The sequence below is a fragment of the Thalassophryne amazonica genome, chromosome 11 (assembly GCF_902500255.1).
Source record: "Thalassophryne amazonica chromosome 11, fThaAma1.1, whole genome shotgun sequence".
Classification (NCBI taxonomy): Eukaryota; Metazoa; Chordata; class Actinopteri; order Batrachoidiformes; family Batrachoididae; genus Thalassophryne; species Thalassophryne amazonica.
Window position 1 is genome coordinate 10009975 of NC_047113.1, and position 25122 is coordinate 10035096.

The following is a 25122-nucleotide window of genomic DNA, read 5'->3' on the forward strand; positions in this document are numbered from 1 at the left end:
GAGTATATTTCTTATTGTTACATGGGAAACAAGGTACCAGTAGATTCAGTAGATTCTCACAAATCCCAACAAGACCAAGCATTCATGATATGCACACTTTTAAGGTTATGAAATTTGGCTATTAGTAAAAAAAAAAAAAAAAAGTAGAAAAGGGGGTCACAATAATAGTAGTGTGGTATTCAGTCAGTGAGTTCGTCAATTTTGTGGAACAAATGTGTGAATCAGGTGCCCCCTATTTAAGGATGAAGCCAGCACCTGTTGACATGCTTTTCTCTTTGAAAGCCTGAGAAAAATGGGACGTTCAAGACATTGTTCAGAAGACCAGCGTAGTTTGATTAAAAGTTGATTGGAGAGGGGAAAACATATACACAGGTGCAAAAATTATAGGCTGTTCATCTACAATGAGATCCAATGCTTTAAAATGGACAAAAAAAAAAAAAAAAACAGACACGTGGAAGAAAATGGAAAACAACTATCAAAATGGATAGAAGAAACCAGAATGGCAAAGGCTCACCCATTGATCAGCTCCAGGATGATCAAAGACAGTCTGGAGTTACCTGTAAGTGCTGTGACAGAAGACGCCTGTGTGTAGCTAATTTATTTCAAGAATCCCCCGCAAGTCCCTCTGTTAAATAAAAGACTGCAGAAGAGGTTACAGTTTGCCAAAGAACACATCAACTGGCCTAAAGAGAAATGAGGAATATTTTGTGGACTGATGAGAGTAAAATTATTCTTTTTGGGTCCAAGGGCCGCAGACAGTTTGTGAGACGACCCCCAAACTCTGAATTCAGCCACAGTTTACAGTGAAGACATTGAAGCATGGTGGTGCAACATCATGATATGGGCATGTTTCTCCTACTATGGTGTTGGGCCTATATATCGCATACCAGGTATCATGGATCAGTCTGGATATGCCAAAATACTTGAAGAGGTCATGTTGCCCCCCAAGCACACTAGTAAACGAGCAAAATCTTGGTTCCAAACCAACAAAATTAATGCCTCGCAAATGTAAATCATGAAAAACTGTGGTTATACAACTAAACACTAGTTTAATGATTCACAGGATTGCTCAAAAAGCAGTTTGAACATAATAGTTTTGAGTTTGTAGCGTCAACAGCAGATGCTACTATTATTGTGAAGACCCTTTTCTATTTTTTTACTAATAGCCCAATTTCATAGCCTTAAGAGTGTGCATATCATGAATGCTTGGTCTTGTTGGATTTGTGAGAATCTACTGAATCTATTGGTACCTTGTTTCCCATGTAACAATAAAATATATATCAAAACCTGGATTAATCTTTTTAGTCACATAGCACTACTATTATTCTGAACACTACTGTAGTTTTGACGTAATTCTTAAAAGCCTTTAAAGTGAAATTGATCCAAAATCCAAATCTGGATCACCTCCAAAATTTTATGGAGTTTCCATGGCCTAATTTGTATCTGGGGTGAGAATTTAGTGGGAATCCGTGAAGTTTTGACTTCCTGCTAATTAATCCTTCAGAGCCTATATACAATGAATTTATCCAGAATCTGGATCCGGATCACCTCCAAATTTAATGGAGTTTTTCATGGCCTAATATCTATTTGTCGTGAAACATTTTGTCAAATTTGTGCAGTAGTTTTGACGTAATCTTGCTCAAAGTCAGACAGACAAATAAATAAGTAAATGTCAATGATTTTATTACATCCTTGGCGGATGTAAATTATGTTCTGATTGTACATAAAGTATAAAAGTATTCACTTGAGTGATGCTTTTCTGGTATTTTGTGACATATGCAGCAATGATTGCTGGGAAATATGTTGGTGTTTATCTAGAGTTAAGTCTCTATTTGATCATGTGACAGGAATGTGTCTAACTCCTGTGTTTGGGGAGGTCTCACAGACCTGGGGCGAGTCCAGTCTCCAAAGTGGTTGTGCTTTGTTAAGAATAACAAAGTGTTGTATGGACTCGAATCACAATCTGGCATCAGTATTTTCTCAAGACAGTTTGGAAAAAACAAAACACAACCAACATTACTGTCAGTGACAAGGACATTGTTGACATCACACACCATTTTCAAGATGAACTTTTAATGACGACTTGTGGTTGAAGAAGACTTAACACCAGAGCCGATTTGGTGCTGAAAAACCAAAGGTTGTGGGAGCTACTATAGTTTCAAGAATTACACTTTCAGCCATAATCTGTTCGTCAAAGGGTAAGTGATAATAATCCTGCTTCCGCTGCCACTGTTTTTGTGCATGTCAGCATTTTTTGTTGGGAGGCCAGTCATCTGTAAATTTACCAGCTCAGCAATTCGTATGCACATTTACCATAATTCTACATAATTACTGTTTTATCAAATAAACCAGAACTTGCTAAAATGCCAATGTACCATTCATTTGTTTTCTCAACCCGCTTTAGTCCTATTAAGGGCCACGAGGGAACTGGAGCCTACTTTGGTGGTCATTGGGCAAAAGGCGGAGTGCACCCTGCACAGGCTCAGTCTCTGCCAGGGCCAAGACAACTGACAAACTCATTTATGCCCATTCAGTGTTTTGGCATTTCCCATAATGCCCCTGGCGGCCACCTGCTCTTTCCAGAATGCTCCGCCGTGCCAGTAGAGGTCCGCTGTCTCACAGTGCACTGTAAACAATGGCAAAGCGAGGATGTGGATGGCGTTAATTTGGCAAGTTCATGGGTGATTATGATGATTATTGCTCTCCCAAGTTCATAGGAAGAGGTGTAGCACCTGTGATGGACTTCTGCTGTGCCCCGTGTTGTCTTATTGTCCATACTTCATGAGATGTTTACACTGTGAGTGCTGACACCAAACTCTGCTGAAACCGACCTCTCGCGTGAGTCACGAACTGTCAGACGGCGCGAGATTCACAACTGCGAAACACTGAATGGACAATTTCAGAGTTTCCAAGTCAACAAATCTGATCACCCATAGGGAAAATATGGACACATGCGGATCTGATAATAAAGTGACGTGTTTTCAGTCCATGCGAAAAACACGAGGCCTGATATCACCGTACAGACTGAGCGAGTGAGGTTAATAATTTGTTTATTATATGGCTATTATACATTTGAACATGCAAACTTACAGTATCGCCCGAATATGAAAGCTGCTTATGGCTCGTAGTCTGACCTGTTTGCTTCACCTCCATGAAGAACTTGCTAACAGATGGTCCAGTCGTTAGCTGGTAAACTTTCAATCTGTGTGGGTTTTTTTTATGCTGTTGAGATATTTATGGAGTACATTCATGTCCAACTTGCTTTTTCAAATTGCATTTTAGCTTGCTCGTTTGTAAAGAAAATATCTTTGCGGACCGATTGTCATGGAAAATGGTCTGATATGGGAAATATCAGACCAGTAATCAGCCAATCAGAGTGAACGCAGCATCGCAGCAATATAATAATATTATTTATTTGAGTTTGTACATAAAGGCACAAGACATGTACCTGTAACAGGCTGAATGAATTTTATTTTGCACTTATGTCCATAAATGCACAAATCCTTCTTCACTTTTGTTTGCATCAGTTTTCCACCCTCTATCAATTACACAATTAGTGTAAGTAAAGCAAAAGTGTGTCCATCCCAATGCGCAAAGATTTGGCTTGTCCACACGATTTAGCACTCATTACCTGGGATCTTAGTAAATCAGGCCCTTGTTCTTGCTGGGGTGGACAAACTCACACACCCACCCACGTATCTACATTTTAACTGTACAAGTCCTTTACTGCTTTTTGCAGATGATGGGGTCCTGTTGGCATCATCGACCGGTGACCTCCAACACTCACTGGATCAGTTCACAGCTGAGTGTGAAGCGGCTGGGATGAGGATCAGCATCTCTAAATCTGAGGCCATGGTTCTCAGCAGGAAACCAATGGATTGATTACTCCGGGTAGGGAATACGGCCTTGCCCCAAGTGAAGAGTTCAAGTATCTCGGAGTCTTGTTCATGAGTGAGGGGACGATGGAGCGAGAGATTGGCCGGAGAATTGGCGCAGCGGGGGTATTGCATTCGCTCTGCCATACTGTTGTGATGAAAAGGGAGCTGACCCAAAAGGCAAAGCTCTCGATCTACTGGTCAGTCTTCGTTCCTACTCTCACCTATGGTCATGAGTGTTGGGTCATGCCCGAAAGAACTAGGTCACGGGTACAAGTGGCTGAAATGGGCTTCCTCAGGAGGGTGGCTGGTGTCTCCCTTAGAGATAGGGCGAGAAGTTCGTCATCCGTGGGGAGCTTGGAGTAGAGTCACTGCTCCTTCACGTGGAAAGGAGGCAGCTGAGGTGGTTCGGGCATCTGGTAAGGATGCCTCCTGGACGCCTCCCAAGGGAGTGTTCCAGGCACGTCCATCTGGGAGGAGACCCCGGGGAAGACCCAGGACTAGTTGGAGAGATTATATCTCCAAACTGGCCTGGAAATGCCTTGGGATCCCCCAGTCAGAGGGGGTCAATGTGGCATGGGAAAGGGAAGTCCGGGGGTCCCCTGCTGGAGCTGTTGCCCCTGTGACCCGAACCCGGAAAGCGGTTGAAGATGAGATGAGATGAGATATGATGAGAAGTCCTTTACTGTTAAGCCAGTATTTCACCAAGCGGCAAATGCTGACGAATGTTACAAATTTTGGGTTTCGTCACGGTGCGTAAAAGGCTCCAAAACAGTTTGCAAACTGTTTTTTTTTTTTTGTTTTGTTTTGTTGCAAAGAATTTATTTTTCCGCAAACAGTTGCAAACATTTGCAGAACAGTTTTAAGCATTTGCAAACGTTGTAATAGTGTCGCTAAAGTTCTTTTTTGGTTTGCCAAGTAATGAACACTAGCGCCTGTTTAAGAACCTTCTTTTCTTCTTCTTTACCATCTTCTCTCCAGCAACCAGACAAACAATTCTTCCTCAAGGGCAGCAGCACATTGGGCACGTTTTGAGAAAAGAGCAGCAGTGTAATGATTTGTGTGTTTGAGTACGGCAGACATGGATCCTATGAGTACTTAACACTGCATATAATTTAAACTCACTTTTTAAAATCGTTATATTAAAAACCTGTTAGCAATCAAGTCTAAGTGCTCTGAGAGTAATCCATTTTTACACACATTGCTTAAAAGGAAACCCATCAATAGGAAACCTGTACTTGAGCTCTAAATGAACTCATACTGAATTTTTCACAGCTTAAAATTGCAGTTTCTGTTGCTGGTGATATTATATTTCTGTATGGATTATTAACCCACTGCTGGTACTTGCAGTATAAACTTGCATTAAATATTCAATGTTCAACTCTGTTGTTCATTGATGAATAATACTTTTAAAATGCTACAGCTATACAATTTAATGGTTAGCTACAACAAAATGTACAGCTATCAATCATAGCTGCTACAGTTAACAATTCCACCTTAGCTAGCTTACCACAGACTCACAATGTTGTGTCAGTATGTTGTGTTGTCATTGTGTTATGTTGCCTAATTTTGATTTTATTCTGTTGTTTGCGCTAGGGGAGGTGTGTGGATCGGGAGGTCTGGGCGGCTTTGCTTGAGCTGCTGCCCCCGCGACCCGATTCCAGATAAAGCGGAAGAAAATCAATCAATCAGTTTTATTTATATAGCGCCAAATCACAACATACAGTTGCCCCAAGGCGCTTTATATTGTAGGCAAGGCCATACAATAATTACGTAAAAACCCCAACGGTCAAAACAACCCCCTGTGAGCAAGCACTTGGCTACAGTGGGAAGGAAAAACTCCCTTTTAACAGGAAGAACCTCCAGCAGAACCAGGCTCAGGGAGGGGCAGTCTTCTGCTGGGACTGGTTGGGGCTGAGGGAGAGAACCAGGAAAAAGACATGCTGTGGAGGGGAGCAGAGATCAATCACTAATGATTAAATGCAGAGCGGTGCATACAGAGCAAAAAGAAAACACTCAGTGCATCATGGGAACCCCCCAGCAGTCTAAGTCGATAGCAGCATAACTAAGGGATGGTTCAGGTCACCTGATCCAGCCCTAACTATAAGCTTTAGTAAAAAGGAAAGTTTTAAGCCTAATCTTAAAAGTAGAGAGGGTGTCTGTCTCCCTGATCTGAATTGGGAGCTGGTTCCACAGAGAGGAGCCTGAAAGCTGAAGGCTCTGCCTCCCATTCTACTCTTACAAACCCAGGAACTACAAGTAAGCATGCAGTCTGAGAGTGAAGCGCTCTATTGGGTGATATGGTACTATGAGGTCCCTAAGATAAGATTGGACCTGATTATTCAAAACCTTATAAGTAAGAAGAAGAATTTTAAATTCTATTCTAGAATTAACAGGAAGCCAATGAAGAGGGCCAATATGGGTGAGATATGCTCTCTCCTTCTAGTCCCCGTCAGTACTCTAGCTGCAGCATTTTGAATTAACTGAAGGCTTTTCAGGGAACTTTTAGGACAACCTGATAATAATGAATTACAATAGTCCAGCCTAGAGGAAATAAATGCATGAATTAGTTTTTCAGCATCACTCTGAGACAAGACCTTTCTAATTTTAGAGATATTGCGTAAATGCAAAAAAGCAGTCCTACATATTTGTTTAATATGCTCTTTGAATGACATATCCTGATCAAAAATGACTCCAAGATTTCTCACAGTATTACTAGAGGTCAGGGTAATGCCATCCAGAGTAAGGATCTGGTTAGACACCATGTTTCTAAGATTTGTGGAGCCAAGTATAATAACTTCAGTTTTATCTGAGTTTAAAAGCAGGAAATTAGAGGTCATCCATGTCTTTATGTCTGTAAGACAATCCTGCAGTTTAGCTAATTGGTGTGTGTCCTCTGGCTTCATGGATAGATAAAGCTGGGTATCATCTGCGTAACAATGAAAATTTAAGCAATGCCGTCTAATAATACTGCCTAAGGGAAGCATGTATAAAGTGAATAAAATTGGTCCTAGCACAGAACCTTGTGGAACTCCATAATTAACCTTAGTCTGTGAAGAAGATTCCCCATTTACATGAACAAATTGTAATCTATTAGATAAATATGATTCAACCACTGAAGCGCAGTGCCTTTAATACCTATGGCATGCTCTAATCTCTGTAATAAAATTTTAGGGTCAACAGTATCAAAGCAGCACTGAGGTCTAACAGAACAAGCACAGAGATGAGTCCACTGTCTGAGGCCATAAGAAGATCATTTGTAACCTTCACTAATGCTGTTTCTGTACTATGATGAATTCTAAAACCTGACTGAAACTCTTCAAATAGACCATTCCTCTGCAGATGATCAGTTAGCTGTTTTACAACTACCCTTTCAAGAATTTTGAGAGAAAAGGAAGGTTGGAGATTGGCCTATAATTAGCTAAGATAGCTGGGTCAAGTGATGGCTTTTTAAGTAATGGTTTAATTACTGCCTCCTTAAAACATGTGGTAAATAGCCAACTAATAAAGATAGATTGATCATATTTAAGATCGAAGCATTAAATAATGGTAGGCTTCCTTGAGCAGCCTGGTAGGAATGGGGTCTAATAGACATGTTGATGGTTTGGATGAAGTAACTAATGAAAATAACTCAGACAGAACAATCTGAGAGAAAGAGTCTAACCAAATACCAGCATCACTGAAAGCAGCCAAAGATAACAATACGTCTTTGGGATGGTTATGAGTCATTTTTTCTCTAATAGTTAAAATTTTATTAGCAAAGAAAGTCATGAAGTCATTACTAGTTAAAGTTAAAGGAATACTCGGCTCAATAGAGCTCTGACTCTTTGTCAGCCTGGCTACAGTGCTGAAAAGAAACCTGGGGTTGTTCTTATTTTCTTCAATTAGTGATGAGTAGTAGATGTCCTAGCTTTACGGAGGGCTTTTTTAGAGCAACAGACTCTTTTTCCAGGCTAAGTGAAGATCTTCTAAATTAGTGAGACGCCATTTCCTCTCCAACTTACGGGTTATCTGCTTTAAGCTGCGAGTTTGTGAGTTATACCACAGAGTCAGGCACTTCTGATTTAAAGCTCTCTTTTTCAGAGGAGCTACAGCATCCAAAGTTGTCTTCAATGAGGATGTAAAACTATTGACGAGATACTCTATCTCACTTACAAAGTTTAGGTAGCTACTCTGCACTGTGTTGGTATATGGCATTAGAGAACATAAAGAAGGAATCATATCCTTAAACCTAGTTACAGCGCTTTCTGAAAGACTCCTAGTGTAATGAAACTTATTCCCCACTGCTGGGTAGTCCATCAGAGTAAATGTAAATGTTATTAAGAAATCAGACAGAAGGGAGTTTTCAGGGAATACTGTTAAGTCTTCAATTTCCATACCATAAGTCAGAACAAGATCTAAGATATGATTAAAGTGGTGGGTGGACTCATTTACATTTTGAGCAAAGCCAATTGAGTCTAATAATAGATTAAATGCAGTGTTGAGGCTGTCATTCTCAGCATCTGTGTGGATGTTAAAATCGCCCACTATAATTATCTTATCTGAGCTAAGCACTAAGTCAGACAAAAGGTCTGAAAATTCACAGAGAAACTCACAGTAACGACCAGGTGGACGATAGATAATAACAAATAAAACTGGTTTTGGGACTTCCAATTTGGATGGACAAGACTAAGTCAAGCTTTCAAATGAATTAAAGCTCTGTCTGGGTTTTTGATTAATTAATAAGCTGGAATGGAAGACTGCTACTAATCCTCCGCCTCAGCCCGTGCTACGAGCATTCTGGCAGTTAGTGTGACTCGGGGGTGTTGACTCATTTAAACTAACATATTCATCCTGTTGTAACCAGGTTTCTGTAAGGCAGAATAAATCATATGTTGATCAATTATTATATCATTTACTAACACGGACTTAGAAGAGAGAGACCTAATGTTTAATAGACCACATTTAACTGTTTTAGTCTGTGGTGCAGTTGAAGGTGCTATATTTTTTTTTCTTTTTGAATTTTTATGCTTAAATAGATTTTTGCTGGTTATTGGTGGTCTGGGAGCAGGCCCCGTCTCTCCGGGGTGGGGTAATGAGGGGATGGCAGGGGGAGAAAGCTGCAGAGAGGTGTATAAGACTACAACTCTGCTTCCTGGTCCCAACCCTGGATAGTCACGGTTTGGAGGATTTAAGAAAATTGGCCAGATTTCTAGAAATGAGAGCTGCTCCATCCAAAGTGGGATGGATGCCGTCTCTCCTAACAAGACCAGGTTTTCCCCAGAAGCTTTGCCAATTATCTATGAAGCCCACCTCATTTTTTGGACACCACTCAGACAGCCAGCAATTCAAGGAGAACATGCGGCTAAACATGTCACTCCCGGTCCGATTGGGGAGGGGCCCAGAGAAACTACTGAGTCTGACATTGTTTTTGCAAAGTTACACACCGAAAATGGATGGATGGATGGATGGATAGCTTACCACAGACTCACATTGTTGTGTCAATATGTTGTGTTGTCATTGTTTTATGTTGCCTAATTTTGATTTTATTCTGTTGTTTGCGCTACAAGCTATTCTACATGATTTTGAGAATTTTTTTAAGCAATTGGTGTGAACAAGGGCTCATATTTCAAGACTCTTGTGATATTACCAATGAAAAAAATTGATCAAAGCTAACTTTAAAGACTGGCAAACAAAACTGATGAATAATACTTTTAAAATGCTACAGCTATACAATTTAATGTTTAGCTATACAACAAAATGTACAGCTATCAATCATAGCTGCTACAGCTAACAATTCCGCCTTAGCTATCTTACCACAATCTCAATCCCATCGTCACGTCTTCCAAAGAGGAGCAGAGACTGGGGACCCAGAGTCGGACTCATCCATTACCCAGGCAGAAGTCACGGAGGTGGTTAGAAAGCTCCTTGGTGGCAAAGCTCCTGGGGTGGATGAAATCCGTCCTGAGTACCTTAAGTCTCTGGATGTTGTGGGACTGTCTTGGCTGACACGCCTCTGCAACATCGTGTGGCGATCGGGGACAGTGCGTCTGGATTGGCAGACCGGGGTGGTGGTCCCTCTGTTTAAGAAGGGGGACCGGAGGGTGTGTTCCAACTATAGGGGGATTACACTCCTCAGCCTCCCCGTAAGGTCTATTCCAGAGTACTGGAGAGGAGAATTCGACTGATGGTCGAACCTCGGATTCAGGAGGAGCAGTGTGGTTTTCGTCCTGGTCGCAGCACACTGGACCAGCTCTACACGCTCCATCGGGTGCTCGAGGGTTCATGGGAGTTCGCCCAACCAGTCCACATGTGTTTTGTGGATCTGGAGAAGGCGTTCGACCGTGTCCCTCAGGGCACCCTGTGGGGAGTGCTCCAGGAGTACGGGGTCTGGGGTCCTTTGTTAAGGGCTAACAGGTCCCTGTACGACCGCAGCAGGAGCTTGGTTCACATTGCCGGTAGTAAGTCAAACCTGTTTCCAGTGCACGTTGGCCTCCGCCAGGGCTGCCCTTTGTCACCAGTTCTGTTCATTATTTTTATGGACAGAATTTCTAGGTGCAGCCAGGGTGTAGAGGGGGTCTGGTTTGGGAACCACAGAATCTCGTCTCTGCTGTTTGTGGACGATGTGGTTCTGTTGGCTTCGTCAAATCAAGACCTTCAGCGTGCACTGGGGCGGTTTGCAGCCGAGTTTGAGGTGTCCGGGATGAAAATCAGCACCTCCAAATCCAAGGCCATGGTTCTCGACTGGAAAAAGGTGCTTTGCCCTCTTCAGGTCAGTGGAGTGTCCTTGCCTCAAGTGGAGGAGTTTAAGTATCTCGGGGTCTTGTTCACGAGTGAGGGACGGATGGAGCGTGAGATCGATAGATGGATCGGTGCAGCGTCTGCAGTGATGCGGTCGCTGTATCGGACCGTCGTGGTGAAGAGAGAGCTGAGTAGGGGGGCAAAGCTCTCGATTTACCGATTGATCTACATTCTGATCCTCACCTATGGTCATGAGATTTGGCTCATGACCGAAAGAACGAGATCGTGGGTACAAGCGGCCGAGATGGGTTTCCTCTGCAGGGTGGCTGGGCGCTCCCTTAGAGATAGGGTGAGGAGCTCGGTCACTCGGAGGAACTCGGAGTCGAGTCGCTGCTCCTCCACGTCGAAAGGAGTCAATTGAGGTGGCTCGGGCATCTTTTCCGGATGCCCCCTGGACGCCTCGCTGGAGAGGTGTTCCAGGCACGTCCCATTGGGAGGAGGCCCCGGGGAAGACCCAGGACACGCTGGAAGGATTACATCTCTCGGCTGGCTTGGGAATGCCTTGGGGTTCCCCCGGAGGAGCTGGGGGAGGTGTGTGTGGATCGGGAGGTCTGGGCGGCTTTGCTTGAGCTGCTGCCCCCGCGACCCGATTCCAGATAAAGCGGAAGAAAATGGATGGATGGATGGATGGATAGCTTACCACAGACTCACATTGTTGTGTCAATATGTTGTGTTGTAATTGTGTTATGTTGCCTCATTTTGATTTTATTCTGTTGTTTGCTCTACAAGCTATTCTACATTATTTTGAGAATTTTTTTTAAGTAATTGGTGTGAACAAGGGCTCATATTTCAAGAATCTTGTGATATTACCAATGAAAAAAATTGATCAAAGCTAACTTTAAAGACTGGCAAACAAAATTGATGAATAATACTTTTAAAATGTTACAGCTACAATTTAATGTTTAGCTATACAACAAAATGTACAGCTATCAATCATAGCTGCTACAGCTAACAATTCCGCCTTAGTTAGCTTACCACAGACTCACAATGTTGTGTCAATATGTTGTGTTGTAATTGTTATGTTGCCTAATTTTGATTTTATTCTGTTGTTTGCTCTACAAGATATTCTACATTATTTTGAGAAATTGTTTTAAGTAGCTGGTGTGAATAAGGGCTCATATTTCAAGAATCTTGTGATATTACCAATGGAAAAAAAAATTGATCAAAGCTAACTTTAAAGACTGGCAAACAGATGAATAAATCTGTATATTAGCAAAAATAAACCAATCTCACAATATTTCTTCACACATTATTATAGCATTAGTGAATTTGATGATGTTATATTGTTGCCATTTTGAGTCCATCACAGATTTTTGCTGAAGCTGAAGATTTTTAGCCAAGTATGAGTATGTGTCATAAGTAGTTTTGCAATATAAGATGTTATCAATCAATCAATCAATTTTTTTATATAGCGCCAAATCACAACAAACAGTTGCCCCAAGGCGCTTTATATTGTAAGGCAAGGCCATACAATAATTATGTAAAACCCCAACGGTCAAAACGACCCCCTGTGAGCAAGCACTTGGCTACAGTGGGAAGGAAAAACTCCCTTTTAACAGGAAGAAACCTCCAGCAGAACCAGGCTCAGGGAGGGGCAGTCTTCTGCTGGGACTGGTTGGGGCTGAGGGAGAGAACCAGGAAAAAGACATGCTGTGGAGGGAGCAGAGATCGATCACTAATGATTAAATGCAGAGTGGTGCATACAGAGCAAAAAGAGAAAGAAACAGTGCATCATGGGAACCCCCCAGCAGTCTACGTCTATAGCAGCATAACTAAGGGATGGTTCAGGGTCACCTGATCCAGCCCTAACTATAAGCTTTAGCAAAAAGGAAAGTTTTAAGCCTAATCTTAAAAGTAGAGAGGTGTCTGTCTCCCTGATCTGAATTGGGAGCTGGTTCCACAGGAGAGGAGCCTGAAAGCTGAAGGCTCTGCCTCCCATTCTACTCTTACAAACCCTAGGAACTACAAGTAAGCCTGCAGTCTGAGAGCGAAGCGCTCTATTGGGGTGATATGGTACTACGAGGTCCCTAAGATAAGATGGGACCTGATTATTCAAAACCTTATAAGTAAGAAGAAGAATTTTAAATTCTATTCTACAATTAACAGGAAGCCAATGGAGAGGCCAATATGGGTGAGATATGCTCTCTCCTTCTAGTCCCCGTCAGTACTCTAGCTGCAGCATTTTGAATTAACTGAAGGCTTTTTAGGGAACTTTTAGGACAACCTGATAATAATGAATTACAATAGTCCAGCCTAGAGGAAATAAATGCATGAATTAGTTTTTCAGCATCACTCTGAGACAAGACCTTTCTGATTTTAGAGATATTGCGTAAATGCAAAAAAGCAGTCCTACATATTTGTTTAATATGCGCTTTGAATGACATATCCTGATCAAAAATGACTCCAAGATTTCTCACAGTATTACTAGAGGTCAGGGTAATGCCATCCAGAGTAAGGATCTGGTTAGACACCATGTTTCTAAGATTTGTGGGGCCAAGTACAATACTTCAGTTTTATCTGAGTTTAAAAGCAGGAAATTAGAGGTCATCCATGTCTTTATGTCTGTAAGACAATCCTGCAGTTTAGCTAATTGGGTGTGTCCTCTGGCTTCATGGATAGATAAAGCTGGGTATCATCTGCGTAACAATGAAAATTTAAGCAATACCGTCTATTAATACTGCCTAAGGGAAGCATGTATAAAGTGAATAAACTATCATATACCTATAAATGATATGCCAATATGATTGGATAAAACACTACAGAATAAATAGCAATACACCCTTTTTGCGGATGGGTAATATTTTTCATACCACCCGAGTAATCAGCCAATCCGGACAGCGGAGCGGCGCCACGACAAAGAGACGCGGTCAGAGGAACTGTGAAATATTGGTGAGTCACTATTAATAATTTTTTACCTGTCCAACCTCGTAGGTTGATCGTTAAAATTTAATTCGTTAGTTCTTAAAGCCATCATAATTATTTATAGGAAAACCTTCTATTTTTTTCTACTAAGGTTTGAACTTTGAGTGTTTACACAGGAGAGAAAAGTGAGAAAATATTAATGCCTGTTTGAGAAAAGTGTATAAAGTGTGTAGTGAGGGGTTTTACAGCCTTAAACATCTATAATAATTGTAAAAAATAACGCTGACTACTTCGCCGATTTCGCCTATCGCGGGTTATTTTTAGAACGTAACTCCCGCGATAACCGAGGGACCACTGTATATGATAAAATTGTTATCAAGTTGTTCACCAATGAATATGGCTTTTTACACCCTTCAGAATCATTTATATCATTTATTTTTTCAGCTTTATTTATTTATCATTTATCATTTATAGGTATATGATAAAATCGTTATCAAGTTCGGCCTCAGGGTGTATGGTTTTCTTCAGGTTGTATAAAGCCATATTCATTGGTGAACAACTTGATAACTGATAATTAATTTGTGGTCCAGTGCCGGACACCATGTCTTTGTCCAAATCTGTTTTCTGTACAAAGACTTGGACAAAGTGTTGGGGATCATATAGACGAAGGGCACATGACACTTCAGTATCTCAACACCGTACTGCTCTCATTTTGTAATGCAATTATGGAAATGACGGTAACAAACACACACACACACACACACATATATATATATATATATATATATATATATATATATATATATATATATATATTTCCCTGTGGTTACTATTTATTGTGCAGTTGTTTCTTAAATGTTTGTGTGTTTCTTCACCATGTACTGTAATCTTTTCTCTGTAATTTTCAAAAGAATTTGACTGGGAGATGTCTGAGCATTTCTGAGGCTCATTAAAAACATTTCTGATAGTCCAGAAAAAAACTGAGTGAAAACATTGTTTGGGAGGTTACTATGCCCTCGAAGTTATGTTGTAACTCGCCTTATCTGCTGCCTGCACGGTCACTGCCTGACATCAAAATCCCTTTTTTCTGGACTAACAAACACAACCTTTTGCTCCGTCTTTTAGTCTCTGTCTTCTGTCCACTCAAGGAGACCATCGCACTGTTGATTTTGTAGTGTTTTAAAGCAATCTATTCTGTACTCTTTCAATGTGCATGCAAAAAAAAAAACAAAAAAAAAAAACGTGTGAAATCAGCATGCAGATCCATCTTGAATCTGCTGTGGTGACCTTCAGTGATAAAAGGGAGAAGTTGAAGGAATTTTCTTTTTAAGGCATTTTGTTTTTCAGCCTTTTGAAATGGGGAATTGATCTGAAGCATACGTTACCTCTGCCAACCTCCGCACCTGTTTGTCTGTCTGTTTGTTTGTGAACAGCCTGGAACCCACAATTTTTCATATATTGTTATGAAACTTTTACAGAGGATTTATATTGATAGGGAAGAACTGATTAAATTTTCAAGGGAGTTTTTCCTTCCCACTGTCGCCAAGTGCTTGCTCATAGGGGGTCGTTTTGACCGTTGGGGTTTTTCTGTAATTATTGTATGGCTTTTGCCTTACAGTATAAAGCGCCTTGGGGCAACTGTTTGTTGTGATTTGGTGCTATATAAATAAAACTGATTTGATTTGATATTGTACTGCCGGTTGTAGGCATGGGTATTGTACTTTTCAGAGTGCCCCTTCTAGTTTTCACATTGAAGCTTATGTTGTTATTACACTCTTATCAGCTACTCTTGAGAGTCTGCTAGCTGTATGCATTAATTTAAACAAATCAGACTGTGTGTTCCTCTCCCCTGTCAGTGGATTAAAATTTACAGAGCTCAAATATTTAAGAAAATTGGATAGTCAGTGCTTCATTCTGTGTAGAGATTATATGTGTTTGGACAAGTACTTTCAAGGTTAATTAATTTCATGCAGCCTAATTGCAGATTTTCTAAACACATAAATATCTATTTTTATTTATTTATTTTCTTATTGTTAGTCAGCAGTGCCAGTAGAGGTTTCAGTAGCTGAAGCGGCTCATTCCAGCACATTGGAAGACACACCCATCTTCCCTGAGACAGAAGTGGCACCAGCTGGGGTTCTTCCCATCTCTGATGAACTCGTCCCCTCTGTTCTTTCAGATGAGGCGTCATCTGCAACACTGACAGAGGAATCATTTGACCATCCGCTTACACAAACCACCGCAGGTATTTGTCTTTTTGTTTCACACACAGTTGTACACAAACTTCCACCTGCATGTTGCTGACTGTTGTGTCCAATCACGTGGTGAATTCTGTTGAAGCAGAGACAGATGCCCTTCATCCCCCTGAGCCATCGCCTGTCTCACCTGCAAAAGAGGAACTGTCAGCCTCAGCACAAGACTCGCAGGACGTTTCCTCTAACAGCAGGCCATCTGAGCCCACATCCAGTTTACAACCAAACACTTTACAGTGTGATGAGTCACCTGCTCCAAAACCCTCAATCCAACCAGCAGGTATCACAAATCTTCAACAAAAAACAGCATTATATCTGCTTCAGTAAAGCATGTCTGTGACTAGTCAGCTGCACCGTCCTTCCTTTAATGACAGTCTCAGCTCCAAATGTTGCCTTCTAAAACATGTGAAGCACTTAGTTTTTCACTGTATACCTCACAGTCCATATCTACCTCTTACACAGACTTTACATTCACTAAAAGACACTTTACTGAAGATTGTCTGAAGTTTGGTGAAATGAAAAATGTATCGAAAACAATCTACTTTCCAGTTACAAATTAATACCAGTTCTGAGATTATGATGTGTAGTGGAAAAGAAATAAAAAAAAACATTTTACTGTGTTAATCGTGATCGTTACTGAGTTTTTAAAATGCTTATCACAAAGCGTTCTTTTTTTTACGACATCATGCAAGTTTTATAAGTCCGCAGACACTGATCTTGTTGTGTGGGCCGCCCGAAGAGGTACTGCTGGCCAGCACCAGAGGGCGCTCTGCCTGTAGACGGGCTTCAGGCACCAGAGGGCGCAGTTTGCCGCCAGGACCCTGACAGCTGTCCATCATCTCATCTAGCCATCCATAAAAGCCTGGAGAAGACACCACACCCCTGCCGAGAAATCATCTGACGTTCTCAGGTAAACTCTCAGCCGTCTTTGTTCTGTTTCAGCTAAGCTTGTTGTTGCAACGTATTTTGCTACTAAGCTCGAGAAGCTGTACTTTGCATTCTGAGTTTGCAGACATTTCAGTACACTTGCAGCTGGTCAGGAGGAGTTGGCGTTTCCGCTCCTCAGCTGTTAAGTGAGAGTAGGATCTGCACGACTGTGACATTGTGAGAAGTGGGAGTTGGTGTTTTTCTCCCTTCATTATCAGAACTCTGCTGACTGTTTGCTGGGTGTGTGCACACACCCACCCTTGACTGTTTCTGCTCCCTGCCAGCAGTACCCATCTGACAGCTGGAGACGGTGGCCACCTGGTGACTCGGGACTTGGCGGCTCCGGTGTGTTCCAGATCCGTTGGCGGTGGAAATCGTGTGGGTCCCGACTCTTATCTGGACAGGCGTCTCCTATCCTCGAGCCTGCCCACACGACACCAACTGTACAAATGACTGTAGTATTGAATTGTATCTGTATTCGTTGTGCACATTTCACAACATTAAAAGTGTTACTCTTTATTTCCATTGACCGTTCATTTACGCCCCCTGTTGTGGGTCCGTGTCATTACACTTTCACACAACAGGATTTCTCGGCCAACTGTCATGGATCCTGAGGGGCGTCAACCATCGAGTGAACCACCAATGGAAACGCAGGAGGCACAGGGACCAGCAGGCGTACTAGGTGAGCTGCAGCAAATTCTAACCGCCTTCACTGCTCGGTTGGACTTGGTAACCGAGCAGAACGTAATCCTCAATCGGAGGATGGAGGCTCTCACCGCTCAGGTGGAAGCGCACGCACAGGGCGCTGCTGCGGCACCTCCTCCTGCTGCCCGAGTGCCAGATACAGATATTCCAGTGGCCGTTCAACGAACCCCCCGGTCCCCTGAAGCCTACATAAGTCCTCCTGAGCCGTATGGAGGCTGTGTGGAGACGTGCGCTGATTTTTTAATGGAGTGTTCGCTTGTCTTTTCACAGCGTCCGGTCATGTACGCGTCTGACGCTAGCAAGGTGGCTTATGTGGTGAATCTGCTTCGAGGAGACAGCGCCTGGGCTACGGCGCTTTGGGAGCAGAACTCACGGCTTCTTACTACCTACACTGGGTTTGTGCGGGAGTTCAAACAAGTGTTTGATCATCCTAATAGAGGCGAGACCACTTCAAACGTGCTGCTGTCGATGAGACAGGGGCATCGGAGCGCAGCCGAATATGCAGTCGACTTCCGCATCGCGGCAGCGAGGTCCGGCTGGAATAACGTTGCGCTCCACCGCCTTCGTAAGCACTGTCTCCAGTCCTGAAATAGCATTTGCTGGCGAAGGATGAGCCGCGGGATTTAGACGGGCTTATAGATCTCGTTATACGACTTGACAACCGATTAGAAGAACATCGCCGGGAGCGAGGTGAGGGGCGTGGCCGGGCACGAGCCGTCCCTCTTCCTTCCCGTTCCGACCGGATGTCGTCGTCCTCCCGCTCCACTGCTAGACCCCACCGCGAGGTGACAGCTCCCCCTGCTGACGAAGCTATGGACACGAGCAGGGCCAAAGTGAAATATGAAGACAGACAAAGGAGGCTGGCCCGTGGGGAGTGTTTTTTCTGTGGCTCGAGTGAGCACATACAGAGAAACTGCCCCAAACGGTCAAACTACAACGCCCGCCCTTAGAGACTGGGCTAAGGGTGGGCCATAACACCCACGAGGGAAAATCCCGCAAATCGGCACGAATCCCAGTTACAATCCTTAGTGGGGATTTAACCCTTCACGCCCCAGCACTGGTGGACACGGGGTCAGAGGGGAATCTGCTGGATAGCAGATGGGCAAAGGAGTTGGGCTCCCTCTAGTGGCCTTACCGTCACCATTGTCGGTGCGGGCACTAGATGGCACCCTACTTCCACTAATCAGACACAGCCAGTGACAATGGTTGTGTCTGGAAATCACAGGAGGAGATTGTGTTTTATGTAACACCTTCTACCTCCCGAGTGATTCTGGGTTTTCCATGGGTGTTAAAACACAATCCCCGGATTGATGGCCGTCTGGGGTTGTGACGCAGTGGAGCGAAACCTGCCACCGGGAGTGTTTAGGATCCTCGGTTCCACCCGGTGTGACAGCTAAAGAGGAGGTTTTAGTCCCCCCCAATCTGGCGGCGGTGCCAGCTGAGTACCATGATCTTGCTGACGTCTTCAGCAAAGATCTGGCGCTCACGTTGCCCCCACACCGTCCGTACGATTGTGCCATTGATTGATACTGGGCACTGAGTACCCATCCAGCAGGCTGTACAACCTCTCACGTCCGGAACGCGAATCAATGGAGACCTACATCCGGGACTCGTTAGCTGCCGGGTTGATCCGGAACTCCACCTCCCCGATGGGTGCTGGTTTCTTTTTTGTGGGCAAGAAGGACGGCGGACTCCGTCCATGCATTGATTACAGAGGGCTGAACGAGATCACTGTTCCAACCGATACCCGTTGCCCCTTCTGGATTCAGTATTCACGCCCCTGCATGGAGCCCAAATATTTACAAAGTTGGATCTTAGAAATGCGTATCACCTGGTTCGGATCCGGAAGGGAGACGAGTGGAAGACGGCGTTTAACACCCCGTTAGGTCATTTTGAGTACCTGGTCATGCCGTTCGGTCTCACCAATGCGCCCACGACGTTCCAAGCCTTGGTTAATGACGTCTTGCAGGACTTCCTGCATCGGTTTGTCTTCATATATCTAGACGATATACTCATCTTCTCCCCGGATCCTGAGACCCATGTCAAGCATGTACGTCAGGTCCTGCAGCGGTTGTTGGAGAACCGGCTGTTTGTGAAGGGCGAGAAGTGTGAGTTCCACCGCACTTCTTTGTCCTTCCTGGGGTTTATAATCTCCTCCAACTCCGTCGCCCCTGATCCGGCCAAGGTTTGCGGCGGGTGAGAGATTGGCCCCAACCAACAAGCCGTAGGAAGCTGGCAACAGTTCCTCGGTTTTGCAAACTTCTATCGGAGGTTCATTAAGGGCTACAGTCAGGTTGTTAGCCCCCTGACAGCCCTGACCTCCACTAAAGTCCCCTTCACCTGGTCGGATCAGTGCGAAGCCGCGTTCAAGGAGTTGAAACAGCGGTTTTCGACTGCACCAGTTCTGGTGCAGCCTAACCCCTAATCGCCAGTTTATTGTCGAAGTGGATGCCTCTGACTCAGGGATAGGAGCCGTGCTCTCCCAGAGTGGGAGTCCGATAAGGTACTCCATCCTTGTGCCTATTTTTCCCGCAGGTTGACCCCGGCTGAAAGGAACTATGACGTCGGCAATCGGGAACTTCTGGCGGGTGAAAGAGGCTCTTGAGGAGTGGAGACACCTTCTGGAGGGAGCCTCGGTTCCCTTCATGGTTTTCACGGACCATCGGAACCTGGAATACATCCGGACCGCCAAGTGTCTGAACTCCAGGAAAGTCCATTGGTCACTGTTCTTTGGTCGCTTTGACTTCCAGATCACGTATCGCCCTGGGACTAAAACCAACGGTCCGATGCACTGTCCTGGGTGCATGAAGAGGAAGTCAGGCCAGAGCTGTCGGATCCACCGGACACCATCATCCCCGAGTCCACTGTCGTCGCAACCCTCACCTGGGACGTGGAGAAGACCGTCCGGGAGGCCCTGACACGACACCCGGACCCCGAAGATGGACCTAAAGACCGGCTGTACGTCCCACCAGAGGCCAGGGCTGCGGTCTTGGACTTCTGTCACCAGTTTCGAAGCTCTCCTATCACCCAGGGGTGCGTAGAACCGTGGCAGTGGTCCGGCAGCGCTTCTGGTGGGCATCGATGGAGACCGATGTCCGGGAGTATGTCCAGGCCTGCACCACCTGTGCCAGGGGCAAGGCTGACATAAGAAGGCCCAAGGACTCCTCCAGCCGCTGCCGGTGCCTCGTCGCCCCTGGTCCCACATAGGCCTGGACTTCGTCACGGGTCTCCCTGCGTCCCAGGGTATGACGACCATCCTGATGATAGTGGACCGGTTCTCCAACGCGGCCCACTCGTGGCCCTCCCGGAAGCTCCCGACGGCCCAGGAGACTGCAGACCTCCTGGTCCACCATGTCGTGCATCTGCATGGTATCCCCACGAACGTAGTCTTGGATCGTGGTCCCCAGTTTTTTCCTCGCAAGTCTGGAGAGTTCTGTAGGGAATGGGGCCACGTGAGCCTCTTGTCCGGGTACCACCCTCAAACCAATGGACAGGCAGAGCGGACGAACAAGATCTGGAGCAAACTCTGCGGTGTGTCACCTCCACACACCACTGGAGTCAACACCTGGCCTGGATCGAGTACACCCACAACAGTCAGGTCTCGTCTGCCACCGGCCTCTCCCCCTTTGAGGCGTGTTTGGGGTACCAGCCCCCATTGTTTCCAGCCGTGGGGGGAGAGGTTGAGGTCCCCTCGGTCCAGGCCCACCTCAGGAGATACCGTCGGGTATGGCGCACTGTCTGCTCTGCCCTTCTGACTGCCCGGACGAGGGCTAAGGACCATGCAGACCGCCGGCGTTCCCCGGCCCCTGCATACCAGCCTGGGCAGGAGGTTTGGCTGTCAACTAAGGACATCCCTCTGCAGGTGGACTCCCATAAACTAAAGGACAGATACATCAGACCTTTTTCTATCATCAGAGTCCTCAGTCCAGCCGCAATGAAGCTGCGGTTGCTAGCTTCACTGCGGATCATCCAGTCTTTCACGTGTCCCGGATCAACTGTATCACACCTCCACCCTCTGCACTCCCGGACCAGCGCCTCCTCCTTCCCGGATCATCGATGGTGAGGCCTGCGTGGACGTCCGCAGGCTTCTGGACGTCCGTCGACGGGGCCGGGGTTCCAGTATCTGTGGACTGGGAGGGGTACAGACCCGAAGAACGCTCCTGGGTGAAACGGAGCTTCATTCTGGACCCGGCCCTCCTGACCGACTTCTACGCCAGACACCCCGACAAGCCTGGTCGGGCGCCTCCTGGCGCCCGTTGAGGGGGGGGTCCTGTTGTGTGGGCCCGCCCGAAGAGGAGGTACTGTGGCCAACACCAGAGGGTGCTCTGCCTGTAGACAGGCTTCAGGCACCAGAGGGCGCAGTTCGCCACCAGGAACCCTGACAGCTGTCCATCATCTCATCTAGCCATCCATAAAAGCCTGGAGAAGAACACCACACCCTGCCCGAGAAATCATCTGACGTTCTCAGGTAAACTCTCAGCCGTCTTTGTTCTGTTTCAGCTAAGCTTGTTGTTGCAACGTATTTTGCTAAGCTCGAGAAGCTGTACTTGGCATTCTGAGTTTGCAGACATTTCAGTACACTTGCAGCTGGTCAGGAGGAGTTGGCGTTTTCCGCTCCTCAGCTGTTAAGTGAGAGTAGGATCTGCAACGACTGTGACATTGTGAGACGTGGGAGGTGGTGTTTTTCCTCCCTTCATTATCAGAACTCTGCTGACTGTTTGCTGGGTGTGTGCACACACCACCCTTGACTGTTTCTGCTCCCTGCCAGCAGTGCCCGATCTGAACAGCTGGAGACGGTGGCCACCTGCTGACTCGTGACTTGGCGGCTCCGGTGTGTTCTCGATCCGTTGGCGGTGGAAATCATGTGGGTCCCGACTCTTATCTGGACAGGCATCTCCTATCCTCGAGCTTGCCCACACGACACACCAACTGTACAAATTGACTGTAGTATTGAACTGTATCTGTATTTGTTGTGCACTTTCACAACATTAAAAGTGTTACTCTTTATTTCCATTGACCGTTCATTTATGCCCCCTGTTGTGGGTCTGTGTCATTACACTTTCACACAATAGATCTGTGTGTTACAGATACATATCAGTTTCCTCGGATCGCAGAGATTCGCGGAGGAAAAATGCCACTCAAGCCTGGCTGTTACGACAGTTGTCGTAAAGCGGGACTGGTTGGTTGCTGCGGTGTACACTGTGCGGGCTCCTGTGCGAAGCTTAGCTAACGTAGCATGTGGACATGGCACACTTTTCGAACTTTCAAGTTTTTAAAAGAAGAATTTGCAGCATGTCTGTGTCACGGAGCGACGTCGCACAGAGCGAAGATGGCGAGAAAGACGGTTGTTGAAAAAGTGTGATAAGGACAAGAATCCGTGGAATTGTTGCTGGCTTCATGAACACACCTGAAAGATAAATGGGAAAAGCGAACTGGTAAGAATTTTTTTCTCTCTCTGGAAAATAAACATTGTGCTGTTCAAACAGGATTTCAGAAAGATTATGTGCCTTTTTTTCTTTTATTAATCTAGACTTTCATTGAAAAAAAAGATTGTGGCTTTGAATAAATTTAGGCTACATGAATTTACACAACAATGTAAATTAGTTTTATTAATGTAGACTTTTTTCATGGGAAAAAGACATTGTGGCTTTGAGTGGATTTACAGGAATTTATACAAGAATGTGTGGCTTTTTACTATAAGGTATGTTATTGATAGTTTACCCTGATCTTTAAAATATTCTGCAAGCTTTAGCTGTCGTTTTTGAACTGCTCTAACAGTCTTTTCAGTCTTTCATGAATTTCATGTAGTTTAATTGTTCTGAGTTAATGCATAATTTGGTTTACAATTAAAAGGAAAATCATTCCAGGTCCTACTTCCACGTCTATTCTGTTATTTCAACACGATCATTGACGGTTTCAAATGAAAGGTTGAATCTAGGATCATTTAAATATGCACTAATTTTGAGATTTGTTCTTCCAGGAGATGTTGAAAATGTATCAGTAGATGAAAATTTAATTTGATTTCTGGGGCCCCACAAAGCCCTAGACCCCGGCTCTTGGGGAGCTGCACCCCCGAGACCCCCTGTGAATTTTCCTCGGATTTTACAATTTTCATTTCACAGCCCTGTTCTTAGATTTACACTGGGTTCTGTTTTATTGCAGACAGTATGACCCCAAGATATTTCATGTTTTGTCGACTAAACTTTATTTCATGTGTTAATATACATCCATTCTTGCATTTCAGTGCTGCAACACATTCTAAAAAAAAGTTGGGACAGGAACAATGTAGTTAGTAATGATATTATTTCAAAAGGTGACATGATTTGGTACAAAAGTAGTATGTAAAAAAAGGTTGAGTCTTTCAGGAGCAAAGATGACATGATGACATTTTTCCAACGACCTCAATGCATTTTCATCAATACAGCAGAAAACCACATTGTGCACATGATACAAAGGCATAGGTGTAGAGGAGGAGGGTACAAATATTGGAGCGGCCTGCCTGCAGTCCTGACTTGTCCCCAGGAGAGATGTGTTGATGAGGTGACGACGCTGACGGGACTTTGAAGTCTATAGTTTGTGGTTCTGTGGGGATTCAGTGCCAAGTTATGTTGGAACACCCTCTCTTTGTCTGTCTGTCTGGTCTTTTGTATAAAAAAAGAGAATCTGCATTTATAAAGTGCTTTTCCATCTACATCAGAAGCTGCAAGCGCTTTACAGTAATGCCTCACATTCATACACTGTCATTTTGTTTGGTGAAATATCTTGCGATAGAGGAGTCACAGTTTCAGTCAGTACTACTAGAACCAAAGTGTAACTTGTAATACGTTTGTGCTTTTGGATGAGCTTGTGTTTCAGTTCTGTTGTTTCCCTCCAGACGGTGTTGTGAAGCCTGACCCCACTTTGATGGACTTTGGCCAGTCCACTGCTGAAGATGAAGACTTGTACAGCACTCATAGCTGAGCTCCCAGCAGGCCACAGGAGAACTGTCATTCCCACGCTGGCGTCGTTCACACGATGGATACACAGCGGCGTGAAAAGCTGCCCCGCCTGCCAAAACATTTAGGAAGTTTTTCCACCCTCAACTTGTCCTTTTCTCATTTCTTCTGCCCACACTACCCATTTAGATTTGCTGAGAACACTTCTAATTACTTTTCCACTGTCGAGACGATGCAGCGGATTCAGTACTCAGAACTGAGTGACTTTCTGTAGGACACAAAGATACGCCCACACCTGCTTTACAAGTCGCTTTGCTCCCAGATGGCCACGGTCTGTTTTTTTGTTGGTTTGTGATGCAGTTCCACGGGTCTGCGTGTGTAGTGCTTTTATTTATTGGAATTCAGCTCATGGTGCTGGGAAGCGGAAAGTAGCTGCACATGTGCTGCTGCTAATGAGTACAATGTGGACGAGTGCCATTCCATCAAAACTGTACTCAGTGTTTGGGACAAAATAAAGTTCTATTTTTCATCAAGCCCTGTTTGTGTTCCTCTTGTCCTAATCATTTGTCACCAGTCGGTCTCAGTGCGCACATCACTAGTGTCACGTCTACCTGCAGATATAATACTCTGACAACTCCAGTTCCTGGACACTTAGTTGCACCAATCTGCACTTTATTAGTAACTAGTATGACAACGTATTTCATAGTGAAATAAAAAGCAAAATCTGTCTCTGATGTGTTCCAGATGTTCTGATTAGACTTGAAGAAATGCATGTACAGTACAAGC

The 25122-nt window shown here is 44.5% G+C and overlaps 1 protein-coding gene across 1 annotated transcript in view; it reads left to right on the forward strand.

The window, feature by feature from the left end:
* The window catches only part of apool (apolipoprotein O-like), a 65394-nt gene extending 40950 nt beyond the window's left edge, over positions 1 to 24444 (forward strand). The window contains exons 10-13 of the mRNA XM_034181854.1: positions 2405 to 2600; positions 15555 to 15762; positions 15843 to 16049; positions 24276 to 24444. Of these exons, the coding sequence (XP_034037745.1) occupies positions 2405 to 2600; positions 15555 to 15762; positions 15843 to 16049; positions 24276 to 24361 (697 nt within the window). The 3' untranslated portion in view covers positions 24362 to 24444. The remainder of the gene's footprint in view (positions 1 to 2404; positions 2601 to 15554; positions 15763 to 15842; positions 16050 to 24275) is intronic.
* Positions 24445 to 25122: the final 678 nt, after the last annotated feature.